This window comes from Egretta garzetta, unplaced genomic scaffold, assembly GCF_000687185.1.
Source record: "Egretta garzetta isolate BGI_Z169 unplaced genomic scaffold, ASM68718v1 scaffold39, whole genome shotgun sequence".
Lineage (NCBI taxonomy): Eukaryota > Metazoa > Chordata > Aves > Pelecaniformes > Ardeidae > Egretta > Egretta garzetta.
In genome coordinates, this window is record NW_009260945.1 from 3,401,071 (window position 1) to 3,417,767 (window position 16,697).

Below are 16,697 nucleotides of genomic sequence, written 5' to 3' on the forward strand. Positions count from 1 at the left end.
TGATCTAATGATACACATTCATGACAGGTCCAATTTGGAGTTTTCCTTATGAAGAATGACAGCTGAGAATTCCGTTTTGAGGTTACAATGGCACTTACAAGTAGAAGTGTCAAAGCAGGTTAAGTTAAGGCAAAGTCAGATAAAGGATTTTCACTAGAGGATAAAAAAAAAGTTTTAAGAGTTCGGAGTGCCTTGAGAAAATATGAATCAAATAACATCCTGCAGATAAAAACAGATGTCCACAAAAGTAAACTCAAACAAATGGCAAGTTTTAAAAGTGTATTAATCATCAACGATTCAAATATAATGAAAAACAAAATCCTCAACCTCTTCAAATGGTCTCCTCTTCCCAAAGCATTTTATTATCAGTTAAATTAGAGATAGTCTCAATTTATGTAACCTGGAACACTTGGCGATTTAGCAGCACTTTATTTAAAGATTTGTTTATTGCAAAGCCATACAAAGGTTATATTAAGAAAAAAACCCTCTTCCTATCAGAGACCTCAACTGTCTATTTTTACAAAGGCTGCTGGAAGCCTGCTTAATGAGATGTAGTTTTTGACCCAAGGTTTTTTTGCTGAGGCTATATTGTTTCAGTTGCTGTCATCAAGTCAACTCAGCACTACTGCTATACCATTTGTCCCTTTTAAAGTTAAGTGACTATAATGCTGCTCTAAAGAATTATGTCCAACCTGATTGCAGACAACCTTGGAAAGTCCTTTGCTTACACCTGACCAGAGCAAGAGAGCACATGTGCACAATTAATGCACTGAAGTAGAGCTTCCAGAATTTTGGGAAACAGGTAAAACAGGCTGCCAAGAGTATTACTCATCATATGCCCTGCCTTTGCCCTGAACGATCTAACTTTGCAGACGTTTCAAAGTGTGAGTATTTGGAAGCTGAAATACACAGGGCTTCTCTCCACTGAAAGGTGAAGTCCACTGAGATGGGAGTCACAACATTTACAACAAAAGCTGAATGACCAGGCATTACAGAAGGGCATCAAATAATTCTGATAACAGTATGATGATGTAGGGCCACTTCACAGATGTAAAATATGTAATGGGAGATGGTTCTTGCAGGATTCAGGACAACAAATTCAAGAACAGTACTTTGGAAGGGAGAGGAAGAAAGCATGAAGGAGTGGGAAGAAAGTGGGAAGAAGAGAAAAGAAAAAATATTAACCACAAAGAGTGGAAGAAAAACTATTTCAGAAATAAAACCATCATGAATAAACATTGCTAGATTATCCTTCGTATGATTTTTAGACTTGTAGTGGAACCCCAGCAAGGTTTATCATCAAGAAACAGAATTGTGTAGAGACAATACATGGAGGTTGCTGTAACTTTATTCTATACCTCTATACTAAACAAGCAGTTCAAGCTTTGCTGCAACTTCATAGTCAATTAAGTACACGTCCAATTTGCCATATAAAACCTTACTAATAACAGCACATTTTTTGTAACATCTTAAAGCAGTGTATGAAATTTAAGTAGAGAGGAAGACCTTCGGTATTATATGGAAGGCACTTAGCTTTCAATATTAAATAAGTTATTTAAGCTTGAGGCAATAATTTTATTATTAGAATGTATTTAAAGGCATCTCAGCCAAAGTGTTTCCTATTCATCATGTATTTGATAAACATCAAAGAAGGGCTGGATTTCACAATAGTGAAATGTAGAAACTTTGTCATAAGTATAAATAAGAAACATTCTTCTGTTGGACACACCAAATTTTAGAATTTGCATGTAGGTTATCTAAGTATGATATTTCTGTTTTCCTTTATAACTCATAATTTTTCTAGTGTTGCAAGCAATTTAGTGATGGACAAATACATCGTCAATAGGGTTATTTTATGAGAGCAACTCAATTATCCAAAAATTATTTTTCAGATGTGAAAGCAGGTAACTGCATGAATTTATTCCAATTTCCCCTCAGTCAAGATCAGACAGATGGCACAACCTCATTATACCTGGACTACTGCACTTGAGACAATTAATCTAAAAGCCATTCTGAAAACAAGAAGCAACAAAATTCAGCCAAAATATCAATTAAAAATAAAATAAAGAACTTCAGAGCAGCCAGCTATGATCCAGTAGTTGACTAATCAATCATTTTGTAGTAGTAGAAATTTGGGGCATCCAATTTTGAGTTCCTTTTCTAAGCAGAAATGAAGTTCTAAATCACAATTTTCCAGACATCATTACTAATCCCGATGTTGGAACAATGAATATAAACACAAGTGGTGATCATTACTTTTAAGTGGTAGCTTTGTTAATAATTTAAGCAGTAAAGACTATTAAACAACATAATGCACTCGACACAAACGCGACCATCTCTTTCACATCTCTCTGTATATAGACTAATGGATTTTCATTCATTTCTCCAGTTGGCTGGAAGAAGGTTCTACAAGAACAAGTCCCATAACTATTAACAATAATCCCATGGCATGCAGTGATTTTATAAAAATTCATAGAACTAACTTGCATAAAGTAACTGGTTCCTATGGCTTTCAAATGTTAAAGACGTCTTCTTTACTACATTGCAACAACTGCCTGGCCAAAGAAATCTCTTTTTTCCAATAGTCATATTCAAGGCAAGCACGCAAACTGCATACATAACCAGTGGCAATTCAATATAACAAACAAGAAAACTAATTAATTAATGTACAAGAGCTATTTTTACTACTGGAGCAGGCATAAGATTTTCAAAAAGGCACAGTCAGGTACACTGAAGAGAGAAAATGTTGATCAGAGGCCTCAAAGGGAGCCTGTTAGCATGCATTAACAATGCCCCAGCCACTTAACAGACAGACAGTAGTGAAGCATATTAATACACTACATTGCAAAATACAGCTACATGAAAGCTCCTTCAATAGAAATGTACTAACTTCACTTTTAAGCAACCTATGCACACGATTAGGCAAACACAAGTAATTCATGCAGTACAGTATCTATATTTAGCAAACATTAACCAACAGCAGAAAATGTTTTTCCAAGTCTTTACACATCTTCAAAGATTGATCTGGTAAGAAGCTACAAGTGTAGGGGAAGACCTAGCAGCTCCTTGCCTTGAGCAATGACATGAAATGGAAACTAAACCAGCAATGTAAAGGGAGCACATTGGCCAAACAGCATCTTAAGTACACCCCGCCACACCTACCTGCAGCTCTTTTACAACCCGTTTGATGAGGTAAGTCCCAAGTTCCACACCCTGTAGTCCTTGGTGAGTCAAACTGATTGAGTAGAAAATTGCTGTTGTAATTTTGTCTGTATCTTCCGTTTCTAAAGGCGGCACTTCTTTCACTATGGCCTGGGAGAACAAGAATAAAATAACTTTCAAGTGTGTTAACACTTTTCCCCACTGTTTTACTCATTACTCTCCATGAGAAACAACAAAAACTAGAAAGAAGAGCTATTTAACCCATTAGCAAGTGCGGGGAAACAACTGTAATGTAGTTTAAGATTTTCAGAAGTAATCACAACTGCTTTGAAGTTTTAATCTCATTTCTTATTTTTTCTTATTCTTCTTGCACTTGAGCAAACCACCAAAATTTCAACGTCCACAATACAGGAGATATACAGAATATCCCTGTAATTTTAAGTGCCAATTCTCCCATCTCTTAGAAAAACAAATCCAAATCTTCTCAAATCATAAGGAATTACAGATTTTGAAATTATAAAAATTAATTTAAAATTAAAAGCACATTGCAATTTGAGCACTTTGCTGTGTACCAAGTGCATCAGTGACTGTACCTGGATGCTGCTGGAGATCTCACTGGTTAACGCAACATGCAAGACTATCAATGGTTCTCCTGGGATTGCACAGTGAGAAAAAAAGTAGCATCTTCTATATGGCCCAACTCGATGCTTCATATCAACCCAGTTTCTAATAGGATGCACAGCTTCAGACCTCAATGAGAAAATAAGAAAAAAGTAAAATTATGGGGTTTTTCCATTTAAAAACAGAGGTCAGCTGTCAACCCTATAAGCTCAATGCTTTTCCCATTGTAGTCAGTGACAAAATTCTCCAATCAAAAGAGAAAAATCAGGCTGTAAGTGGAAAAAGTAAAATTCATCAGCAAACTGTGACAAAGTAGATTGTAAAGCCGTACTGCTTACCCACTCTCTCTAGTTTTCTTTGGGATACACTTATTCCGTATCTGAGCTTTCACTTCCTGTTCAGTATAGGACAACCAACTGAGATGCCCAAGTCACTGAATGAGTCCAAACACACCTCTCTAAGGAATTAATTTTCCTAAACTGCAAAGTATTCTGTTAGCACTCCCACAGCCACGTCTTCAACCAATCATTCAAAACATTTTTTCTCTAGTACATATTGAAAGTCTAGTGTTTGCCAAAATACCTTGAAGATTAAGTAGGACATTAGTAATTATTTTTATTTTGAAATGTAGTTTGTATAAGATCTCTTTTCTTTGCCTCATCAACATTTAAGTTATGTAAGTACTTTTAGAACTCTTTAGAGATTAATTTTTCTCCTAGCTTTTTATATGACAAAATGCCACACAACATAACTTTGGTTCAGTCATTTTCAACTTCATCACTACAATTTTCAGTATTTGACAGAAATTCAGAAATAGATGTTGTAGATTTTAAGGAATATTCATAAAACCCAAGGTGCTCTCTCCACATACAGTTAACAAGTAATTCTGTGCACCTCACCAGTTCCAGCCAGGAAGGGGAGCCTCACTACATTGGATGCTCTTCAGTGTTGGGCACCCCATGCTGCAGACCTAAATACTGATTCTCCACCAATGCTGCTGGTGCAAACTGAGGGGAGAAGGTGGTGGCAGTGGTGATGGAGGTAGCAGCAGCACCTGTGGGGGGAAAGGCAGTGCTGCAAGAACCCAGGTTTGTAGGAAAAGTAACAGCAGCACCTCTGGGAATGGGGCAAGAGTAACTGAGAAGGTTGGGAGAAAAGATAGGAGTCAGAGAAGTGCAGTATGTGAGCTAAAGGATCAAATTATGGGACAAATGATCCCCTTTACCATTTACTTAATTCAGTTTTTAAAGTGTGCTCTTTAGTGTGTTTAATGCAACTAGTCCTTAATTATACTTTGCCTATGGTTCAGTATTGAAAAGCGGTATCTTGAAAATAGTGGATCTGTGCAGTCTCAAGCATTTCATGACCTTTTCATAACGAGGATTAGCAACTTCTAGTACTTACTCACTAACTTTCTGGAGTACTTCACAAGGTGATTGCCAAGTGACCCGTTCCAAGTTTAGGAATCCAGTCGAGAACCACTCTGAAAGCATGTTCTTTAGAACTCCGTTCATTTCCTGAAAACATAAGAAAGATGAGCTTACCTGCTAAATTAGAACATGGAATGTGAGTAAAGATAACCTTGACTATTTCAAACTTCAACAGTGGGAAGTTCAAGGAAACCAATACATCCGGTTTGAGAAGATTCACTACATAGTAGTTCTGCTTTCCTCTAACAGGACTAAAAAAAATGAAAATATTGAAAGATACTGTCTATGGAAAACTGCAGACAGGGAAATGGAAGACAATGCAAAACAATGTAGATGAAAAGCAGACAATACATAGAAGTATTTGAGCAGTCTTGACAACAAGGCTGCAGTTGCACAGGTGCTCAGATTTAAATATCATGACAAAAAGTCATGGAAAATTTGATGAAAATAAGGACTTGAATTTCAGTATACTTTTCTAAATCTGCATCTCTTAGTATCCGGCACTTCATGCCTTAGGAAGACTTAGCACTAGCTTATTAATATAAGAAAGCAACTCACCAAATTAAAATTTTCCAGTTCCTTACAATATTTTATCAGTCATCTCTACTTTATTAAACATTTCTTCCATTGCTCTTTATGAGAAGGATAGAGAATAGCTATGTACTCCTGCACATTCTACTGAACGATTAACACATGGAACTTTCTACTTTTGACAGATCTCCAAGGCACACAACATATTTACTGGAGGTGACTGGAACACATATAGGCACATTTAGGAATCAATAAACTACAAAAATGCATCAGTATGGACTTTAGCATGGCTTGCACAACTCCACACAGGAGCTGCACATGCGCACTCAGACTGATAAGTAAGAAAGTTACTGTCTTTGAACAAGATGCAGATAAAACCGTAAGTTTTACAGAATTTTTCTTCTCTGTAAATATGAAAATTTTTGAGCAAGAAAAACAAAAGAAGCAGTGTAAGACTACAGAAATCAAAAATCACAACAGATTTGGAACAGTATGATACAGAATTAAAGCCAACTGTAAAATCAAATACTTTCAGAAACATTCATTGTAATAATTAATTTTATATTCCCTACTAATTTCCTGCTGCCTATGTTATTTAAGTGTTTCCTATCTAAAATTCTTTGAGTTTAGAAAGTATTCTTGAACTCAGCACAGCATGAATACCTCTTTAAGAGATCCTAGAACTTATTTTTCTTTCTTACATTTGCTTTGTATATAGGACACAGTGTGATTCCAGCACCAATTTACCAGCAGCCTGACCAGAAACATAGGCTTACCTGAAACTAACTTAATAACCACTTATTTAAAAACAAAACCCCTTCACCTTCTATTCAGAACCTTATTAAATAGCCACTGTTGTACACGAAACAGATGAAAATTATGCTCCAGTGTACTTCAGCTTGCTACATGTAAGCAAAACAACAGGAAAAAAAAAATATAAATCTATTCAGAAAACACTTACTACTAAAAACATCTTTCCAAACCCGAGATGTAGTCTCAGGACTTTCATAAAAAAGCAGAAATATTTCCTACTGTAACCCAACGAAGAGGAAAGTTGCAGTGGCACTTGTCAAGAGACACACATCGAAGAAGGTTCCTGTGGGCCAAAGTAACTGCTACAAGTATTCCAAGGTTGAAAAAAGGGACAGTTTTATTCTTTAATTCAACATACTAGAAAAACTAGAATTTTCAAACCCTAACAATGCTTGCAGCCAACTGTGATCAGCTATTTCAATCTACACCAATCCACCCAAACTTATAATTAAATTAACACTTCCCATAAAAACTCGTAAAGTTGATGGCAATGACCACAGTCATAGAGTTTGCAAGGTAAATTCTTAACAAATTCTGGCTCTTTTCCATACCTGAAGCGCAGAGTCAAATCTTCCTTCAGTTTCCCTTTTTCCTACCTGCTCCTTCTATGCCTACTAAGTGCTGTTAGTGCAATACATAGGCTTTTGGGCTGCATCTATCTTTGTTTATGCAGAAACAGCTACTGTATGAACCATCTAGAAGACAACAGCCATCCATCTGCATAGAACAATTCCGTCATGCATGAAAATGTTATGCTATCTCTCTATATTTTTTTCAGTAGCAACCTCAAATATGTAAGAAAAGAAGAGCTTACTTATTGAAGCATAAATTGACATATACATCAAACAGTGAAAATGTCAATTGCCTTATTCCAAATATAGGGAGTATCCATGAACCATTCCATGAGGTCAACTCTCCCAAGCTTTGCAAGTTAGATTTTTGTTGGTCTTTCTCAGTAGAGCGCTCTTTCAGTTATAGAATAAACTGTGCTGAAGTCTTCTGCCAAATTGTACTCCCACCTGCACCTGTACCACAAGGCTGAACCAAGCCTGCATATGCTAGTAAAAAAAAAAAAAAAATACTCATTAAATGAATTTGAAACTGCAATAATACAAACAAAATTCACCTTAAATACATTTATAGGGTAAGCAGTCCCCAATGGAACACAACAGAAGCCACATAATGCATGGCACTGGCATAAAAAGAAACCTCTGGAAAAAACCACACATCCATGATTATCTGTCACAAGAACCACTGAAGAACTGAGAGAAATGAAGGACAAGGGCCTGTTGGAGCAGGGCCAGAGGCCACAAAAGTGATCCAAGGGCTGGAGCACCTCTCTGACGAGGGCAGAGAGAGAGTTGGGGTTGTTCATCCTAGAGAAGAGAAGGCTGCAGGGAGACCTGATTGCAGCCTTTCGGTACTTAAAGGGGGCCTACAGGAAAGATGGGGACAATCTTTTTAGCAAAGCCTGCTGTGACAGGACGAGGGGTGATGATTTTAAACTAAAGGAGGGTAGATTTAGACCGGATATAAGGAAGAAATTCTTTACAATGAGAGCAGTGAAACACTGGAATGGGTTGCTCAGAGAGGCGGTAGCTGCCCCATCCCTGGGAACATTCCAGGCCAGGTTGGACGGGGCTGTGAGCAACCTGATCTGGTTAAAGGTGTCCCTGCTCCCTGCAGGGGGTTGGCCTGGGTAACCTCTAGGGGTCCCTTCCAACCCAAAACATTCTATGATTCTATGAGATCCACCCACAGTCTTCATAATTTTTCACTGACACCTTGATTAAAATGTTCCTGCCTTCTCTGTCTCAAGGTAACAGTAGCTGGGGGAGGAAGTAACATAATAGATGGCATTAAAAAGGCCCATTTGCTACAGCAAAACTTTTCAGCTAGGATAGTTCAGAGGGACATCTACAGTATACCCTCCCCTGCCTAATAAATGGATCTATTGCACATTCACAGCAAGTCTGATGATTTGGGGGGGGCTTACCAGCCACATATCTTAAACCTGTGCTGCCTTACAACCTCAAAAGAACAGACTGTTTCTGTAATACGACATTACTGTGAAAAATGTGTAATTACTGTTGGCTCGGGGCACTTCAACACTTGACACACGTGACACAACTGCATTTAGAGTAGCTGTAATCTGTGCTGGCAGAACTGTTTTTGCCGATGCTTCTGGGCTAGTGGATTAAAGGGAAAGCAGCAGGTAAAACAAGCGGTACTGAGAAGAGCCCAGAATTGCCTGCATTAACAGCATCTACAAAGAGGGCTCCTTCTGGCACAGCTAAGTCATGCCAGAATTGCAACTCCTGGGCAGTACAGCGGAGCAGGTACTGGCCTGCAACCTCAACAAGGCTTGCAACAGTTTTATTGGAAAAAGCTGAATTTCAGTTCAAGTACTCTCTCATACACAGATTTGTCATGCTTCCTCCCCCGTGATACATTTTTTCTTCTCCAACTGTAGAGGTGTAAGTATCCTGAACAAGTATATTCCGGTTTGTTTATCCTGGCTTTAAGGTACTTCCCCCACAAATCCTTGCTTTTGCAAAGCTCTAAGTTTTTAGAAAATAACCATAAATCATTTTGGTCAAATATCCCTTGGTGTAATGGAAGTCTCCAGGTATTTCAGGATTAGTTGTTTTGTTTGCTTTTGTAAGGGTACACTGTAAGTCAGAAAAATAAGCTAGAGTTGCCAGATCTGGGGTCAAACTAACAGATTCCTACAGCTCTTTTGTCATCCATCTGCTTTTTGGAACACCATCTCAAGCTGCAGTCTAGCAGCTAGGAGGGAAAACTGCTGATGGCTGCACTCCTGCTAGTCATTATTTCAAACACACTGCTCTGCATCTATTGGCAGTAACGTGGCTCGGATGGCAACGAGCGGCTTGGGAAAAAGCCAGTTATACTACACAGATACTGGAAAAGCAGAAAACATAGGAATTGGATGCATTTTGCTTCTTTGAAGCACAATCAGGTTTAGCAAGCGTGCTCCATACGGTGGGACATAATGATGCCCAACTGAACCACAGGCTACTTTTCAAGAGGCAGAACACATTATAGAGCTACTTCAGGTCCAAGATACAGCCATATAAAAGCAATACAACTGTAACTAAAGAAGAAAGTCAAGCATATGTGATTTTAGAGGAAACGAATATTGTTTATGGGTAATTACAACTCAATTAAAATAATTTGTCAGTTGTAAATAATGCTTTATAAAACAACAGGGAGCACACAGGCCAAAGGATTAGAATAGTTTCAACTGAAAGGGACCTACAACAATCATCTAGCCCAACCGCAACTGTCTATGTTGACAAAACTTCTTAGGGTAGAAAGACATAAACCACTTTATACTATCCAAAACTGCGTTTAATTCAAGTCAGCTGAGCAAAATTGTGTTGTGTTTAATATCATAGCACACGCTAAGTTTCTGAAAGGCTTGACTCCAACAATGACAGTCTCAAGTTAGCTTCTCTTATTTTGTAAACTTAGTGCTATGTAAATTCTCATTTTCATCTCAGATGCCTTTCTAAGTCAAAAAATTACATCTCCAAAATTTCATTAGAAAGAAAAAAGAGCACACATTTATTATTCAGCATCCCAATTTTAAATTTGAGCAACAACTCCAATTAGTATTTAATATTACCAGCTATAATTCAGTTCCTGTTAGCCAAGTATAATAAATTGTGATTTTTTTTTTTCCATTCTGTGTTCTTGCTACAAGACAGCAAATTACAGGCTTTTTGATCTTCACATCAGGTCCCTATTTATTGTGCAACAAATGGGAAAACTTACAAAAAACTTTAATTTTCTTATTAAGAAAAACTGCCCCTCTGATGAGGGGACTATCTCCATTTCCCTCTCAAATTACTGAAAAATGAAACACCCCTTACAATGAAAATTCATATGCAGATATTTACAGATAATCACAATATGAGACAGCAGGAACTAACACTCCATGCGTATCAAACAGATGGCTCAGTTATTGTTAGTTGCTGGTTAGATATCTGACAGGGCTACAAGAGAACTATTCTTCCAGGCTCACAAAAGTCGAGTTTTTCCATGGCTTTGGAACAGTTGAAGGTTTTAACCTGATATGCTTCATTTGGGCATACTGCCTTATAGACCTCGTTTGATATTGCCAAGTGTTTCAAGGTGTCTTTGGTTTTTTACAAATTAGCTTCAAAATATACATACAGAATATCCTTGGTGAGATACTGAAAAATATACCCATCAGCAAAACTGGATTCGATAGCGCGACAAATAAAAGGGGACTGTTTTTCTGCTTTTTTATCGCTAATAGTAATTACTGCAGTGGTAATGGTACTGCTGAAAGCTTCCCTGGCTCTTGTGTTTTATATTATTTGAGGTCTTATTCTTAAAAAAAAATTCCCTTCTCCCCCTTTTTGCTTATTTAGACAAAGTGCACACAAGCATTCTCAAGTGACTTAATCACCTGCATATGTTATTTTACTGTAATCTGTTCAACAAACACACAATAGAAATGTTTCATCAACCAGTATCTAACAATCCAAGCTGCTCCGGTATTGAAATTTTTTGAGGAAATAGAAAAATATTTTATAATTACAACACAGCAGCAGGTAATCCTTGTTTTAACAGGTCTTTCAAATACAAAGTAAAAACTAAGGACTATGTAAGATTTTTAGAAAGTTTGAGCACAACCAAAATCCCAGCAGGCCATGTAATGCATTCTGTAACTTTCCTCCAGCATCAAGAAGAGCCATTTATTTCTATGTTTCCTTGTCAGTACAAATACACAGAAGTTATAAAATTCTTGTTGCACATTTGTCTTTATGTATGTTCAAATTTAAATCAAATCTACAATAATGAAATGGCTATACAGGACTTTTGATAGGTAAATACCAAACACTTTTTTTTTTTAATAGAAGAACTTTTAACTTTCATTTGTTTCTCTAGTTAAAGGCTTCTCAAATCTTTAAGGCAAACTCTTTCAATATTCAGATTCTCCATAAAGCCACTGTTTCACCTGAGCGAACAGATACTCTAACCCACTGCCACATCCTCATCAATGAGGCCACAATTCTTTGAAGGCAGTACAACTGGATGAAACAAATACAACCTACGTACATCCATGGAAGGATAAGACACCTACCACCACAAGTAATTCCCCTCCCCAAAAAGCCACATACAGCACACACACACACAATATTCTTCCTTAAAGCCTGTTCTACCATTTCCAATTCCTCTACTAAAATTTAAAACTGTTTTCCCTGATTATACAAAGGTCAGTGTTCAAATCTGTGAGATAGCTTTAAGAAAGAAATAAATTCAAGGGAAAGCCCAACGTTAGCAGCCACTCCTAAACACAGCAAGGACCTATGAGGCGAGAAATACCCAAAACAATTATGGTATTCCTTTTTTTCTCGTAGACCAATACGAGAACAACAAGATTTCAGATACACTCCAACTACTGCTTAGTTATGGAAGCAGGCTTATTTATAAATCAATTTGACAAAAATGCTCTCTTTTTCATTATCTTTTGCTGGCAACTTGAACCTTCCACTGACTTCTTCTAAATCATATGGGAAGATGCATAATATTTTAAAAGCAACAGTTGAATGATTTGCTACCCGAAATAGTAACATTGTGGAATTTTCACCAGAGTCCGTTTTTCAAATGCTAAAACTGAGTAAGCAAGCAAAATATAAAAAAAAAAAATCTCAAGAGGAAAAATGCTGGCACAGAAAAAGAAGTATTGCAGATGAGAGGGTTCTGAACAGTAAGAGAAAGAATTATACTCAGGGAACAGGTTTTCAGCAAATTTCACTCTGTGCATTGCAAGGGCTCATCAGAAAATCTACTTGTTTATAAAGACTGCAAAATATGCGTGTCCTTTGGTAGAAGGAAGGAACAGAACATGAGAAGAACATAAGGGGGGAGGGGAGAACAACAAATAGCATAATGAAAAAAGAACTAGGTCCAGCTTTACTGTAATTAAACTGTTCAAATCATGTTTCATGCCAGCACTTTTTTTTTTTTTTAAATGGTCATCTTCACATTATCCACAAGGCTTACAATAGTAATAATTGATTCATTGTCCTGGTTTCAGCTGGGACAGAGTTCATTTTCTTCCTAGTAGCTGGTATGGTGCTGTGTTTTGGATTTAGTACTAGAAGAATGTTGATAACTCACTGATGTTTTGGTTGTTGCTGGGTAGTGCTTAGACTGGCCAAGGACTTCTCAGCTCTCAGCTCTGCCAGGTGCACAAGAAGCTGGGAGGGGGCAGAGCCAGGACAGCTGACCCCAACTGACCAAAGGGCTATTCCAGACCATATGACATCATGCTCAGTATATAAGCTGGGGGAAGAAGAAGGAAGGGGGGGACATTCGGAGTGACGGCATCTGTCTTCCCAAGTAACCATTATGTGTGATGGAGCCCTGCTTTCCTGGGGATGGCTGAGCACCTGCCTGCCCATGGGAAGCGGTGAATGAATTCCTTGCTTTGCTCTGCTTGCGTGCATGGCTTTTGCTTTACCTATTAAACTGTCTTGATCTCAGCCCATGAGTTTTCTCACTTTTACTCCTCTGATTCTCTCCCCATCCCATTGTGGGGGGAGTGAGCGAGCAGCTGCGTGGTGCTGAGTTGCCAGCCAGGGTTAAACCACAACATTCATATACTTGGTAGAAAAAACAACCCACCTCTAGGAGAGCTTATGAAGAAAAATTTCTCTTCACCATGTGCTGTATATAGTTTTGGTGGACTCTGAAAAAAGGCTGTATAGCTTCAAAAATACATTTACCACTACATTTTTGCTATCTGATTATCAAGAAACTTGTGTCAAGAGTATTCATCATCTTTTACACAACCACAGAAAGACAGATACTATGTCATAACAACTTGTCACTGAGGATACCTGTAATTTTTCTGTCTCGCTCTAGGTGACAATTCTGCCTTCTAATAACTAACTTAAATATAAACTAAACTTTATTTGCAGCATGTTCCTTCTCTTTGCTCAATCCATCATTTTATGTATTTCCAATGCATCGCTCAGAGTTTATGTTCACGATCTATGGAATTCTTCCAGTAAGGTAGTCACCATTCTTCTTGATTTCTTGTAAGTCAGCTTTTTCAAACCAATTTGCCTTACATTGGATCCTGACAGCTAGGGCACCAAGACTTCTGATTTAATGGACACTGCTAAAATAGTTCAGTGACTTCAGTGCTCTGAGTCTTTACAAGTCTAATAATGAGACACATTTTGAAGCGCAGTGCAGCTAGGCACATGTCACGAGTACATAAAATCAGAGTAAGTTAGGCATTTGCATTTCTTCTTTAAACATTGATTCAACTTAAGACATGATTTATGAAAGACAACTGAGGGCATTATGAAAATGTGTATACTTGGGCCTAACTGAAGACAGTACTGCACCAGTTTGCAGTGCATCATCTGTTTTGTTAATGATTCAGGAACAGCGAAACCAATGGAGAAGTAATCATCAGGTAATTTGCATCTTCTTGTTTTAAAATAATACCTTAAGAAATTCAGGCAGACAAGAATTCATCACATGTAATAGTGAATCCCGATGTATTAACATCCATCCCAAGTTCCTGAGCTTTTCTATACCTTTGCCATCTCTTCCCTGCAATTAGGGAAACCAGCAAAGAACCATTATGAAATTGTCCACTACAAGATCCCAAAACACATGCTGTATCACAAGAACAATTCTCTACTCAAATTCTTTATTAAAAAAAACCCACCAAAAAACCCTAACAACTCCTCCACACCCCCAGATCTATAGCCTGGATACACATACAAATATCTTAAGGGCGGAAGTCACGAGGATGGAAGCAGTCTGTTTGCAGTGGTGTCCAGCGACAGGACTAGGGGCAACGGGTGCAAACTGAAACATAAGAGGTTTCAGTTGAATATGAGGAAAAACTTCTTTACTCTAAGGGTGACAGAGCACTGGAACAGGCTGCCCAGGGAGGTTGTGGAGTCTCCTTCTCTGGAGATATTCAAAGCCCGCCTGGACGAAGTCCTGTGTAGAATGCTCTAGGAGAGCCTGCTTTAGCAGGGGGGTTGGACTAGATGATCTCCCGAGGTCCCTTCCAACCCTTGCCATCCTGTGATTCTGTGATATTCTGCCATATAGTTTTCTCTGTTCTTGACATTTAGCCTCAGAGCAGGTAATACAGTATCTCACACCTGCGGCTTAAGGTATCAAATTAAATACACATGCCCTCACACCATTTCCTCACAAACCACTTGCACCAGCCAGTAATCAGCTCCATTGCAGAGACTGTCAAGATTTCCCACGGGTTGGGTGCTCCCTTGGGTGCTTGTAGTTACTCTGACACTTACTTGCAATAGGAACAAATAGATTTTAAAGGCCAAGCAAAATGCTTAGTTCAGAAGCAAGACATAACACCTTTCCCAGACACAATAGCAAGAACACTGGAATAGCACAAAGTTCTAGGTCTTGGTTGCTGTGGAAAACAGAAGAGAATGACCTAAACGGAATTCCAAACTGAAAAGAAACAGCATCCAGGGTAAATTCTTAGAGCCAATACAGTCACAAGGAAAAACCAATGCAAACCAGTTCTTGCTTAATCTTTCCTGGCTCACGCGCTATTTATCACCAACTCTCATTTCTAGAACATATCACACTTGAAAATTGAAACTGATCAACAAGCATCAAAAAGACTACCAGAACAGATATGCAAAACTAAGCCCAGTCACATGATGAACCCAAACATTTCAAAAAATATTTTGAGAAGACATAACAGAAAGCTTATGACAGCCCTTTTATCAAAGCTTTAGTTTTATAGACAGTATTTTCCTACTTTCAAATGGCTTTAGTATGTTTCTGAACATACTGTATTACTCAACGCATGTACATTCAGCTGTTTTAAACATTTCTGTCCTGCTAATTTTGCAAATTCAGTCTGGTTTTACCTAAGATGATCCAACTGGATGTGGAATTTTACCAGTGCTGTTGCTGCTTCAGTTATGTGATGACTGTGGTTGACAGCACTGACATAAAAAACCATCCTTTTCTTGTCAAACTTAATTTGTGTCTGAATATTGACAAACAAGTTACCATCAGCACATCTGACCAGCTTGCTGTCTTTCTTCATTGCCTTCCAGGAAGTCCTGTCACCTCCTGCCACTGTCATGTGCTACATCATTCCTTCCTCCATACTCACGTCACTTTGCTGCACCACGTAACCACTGGGGATGTTCCACCTCACCTACTGTCTACACACTGCTAAGTCATGACAACTCCTTTCTCTGGTTGATATTCTTCATCACTAGCACAACACTGCTGCTCTATTACTTTTGGCCCTGTATGAGACTCAGGAGTTATACCACTACATGTCAGTCCTACAACAAGGTCCTGACGCAACCTGGCAGCCCAGCACCAGCTGCATTATGCCGTGCTGTGTCAGCATGGCTCCTCCTCCACTGCCCTAACACCAGCCCTTCACAGCCCAGTCTCCCACTGCCACTTCACTTTGGAAAGGCCCTGTTTCACACCCTGGGCCATTCCCCTCCTGAGCCATGCCCCAAAAGCCATCTCCCTCTGGTGCCATGGCCTGTGGGAAGGGGCTTTGCTCAGGTCACACCATGGAGACCCCAACTGTGAACCAGCTTCACAGGGCACTCTGCAGTCCAATGTGGAGGCTATACGAGCAGCACCATGAGTAGGAAACCCAAATCCACATTCCCTCTGGCCTCCCCCCGACTCCTTTTTGGAGCCACCCATCCCCTGCCCAGCCCTCACCTTGACATGAGGCCCGTCCACCGCCTTATTTGCCAGCCCCTCCACCAGGTCGCCCCTCAGCTCCACTAGGAAGCGCAGCCCACCCTCCAGGCGGCCCAGGTGCTGGAAAAGGCCCCGGTACTGGGGGTTGAGGTAGTAGCGGAGCCGGTCCTCGGCCTGCAGCAGGGCCCCCAGCTCCCTCTGCTGCTCCCGGGCCTGCAGCACCTTGGCGCTGAACTCTGCCACCCGGCCGTGGTCCACGCCGAAGTCGCGGGCCAAGCGGGTGAGGAGCTCGGCCCTGGGCGGCCCGGCCTCCAGGGCGCGGTAGTACCGCACGAACTCCGCGCTGCGCAGCTCCGCCGGAGGCGGCGCCTTCTCCTTGGTCTC

The 16,697-nt window shown here is 39.4% G+C and overlaps 1 protein-coding gene across 1 annotated transcript in view; it reads right to left on the bottom strand.

The window, feature by feature from the left end:
- The window catches only part of MLYCD (malonyl-CoA decarboxylase), a 24,644-nt gene that overhangs the window by 7,549 nt on the left and 398 nt on the right, over positions 1 to 16,697 (bottom strand). Inside the window, exons 2-5 of the mRNA XM_009647207.2 lie at positions 16,332 to 16,694; positions 5,188 to 5,300; positions 3,756 to 3,912; positions 3,163 to 3,312 (exon numbers count right to left, since the gene is read on the bottom strand). Coding sequence (XP_009645502.1) covers positions 3,163 to 3,312; positions 3,756 to 3,912; positions 5,188 to 5,300; positions 16,332 to 16,694 — 783 coding nt within the window. The remainder of the gene's footprint in view (positions 1 to 3,162; positions 3,313 to 3,755; positions 3,913 to 5,187; positions 5,301 to 16,331; positions 16,695 to 16,697) is intronic.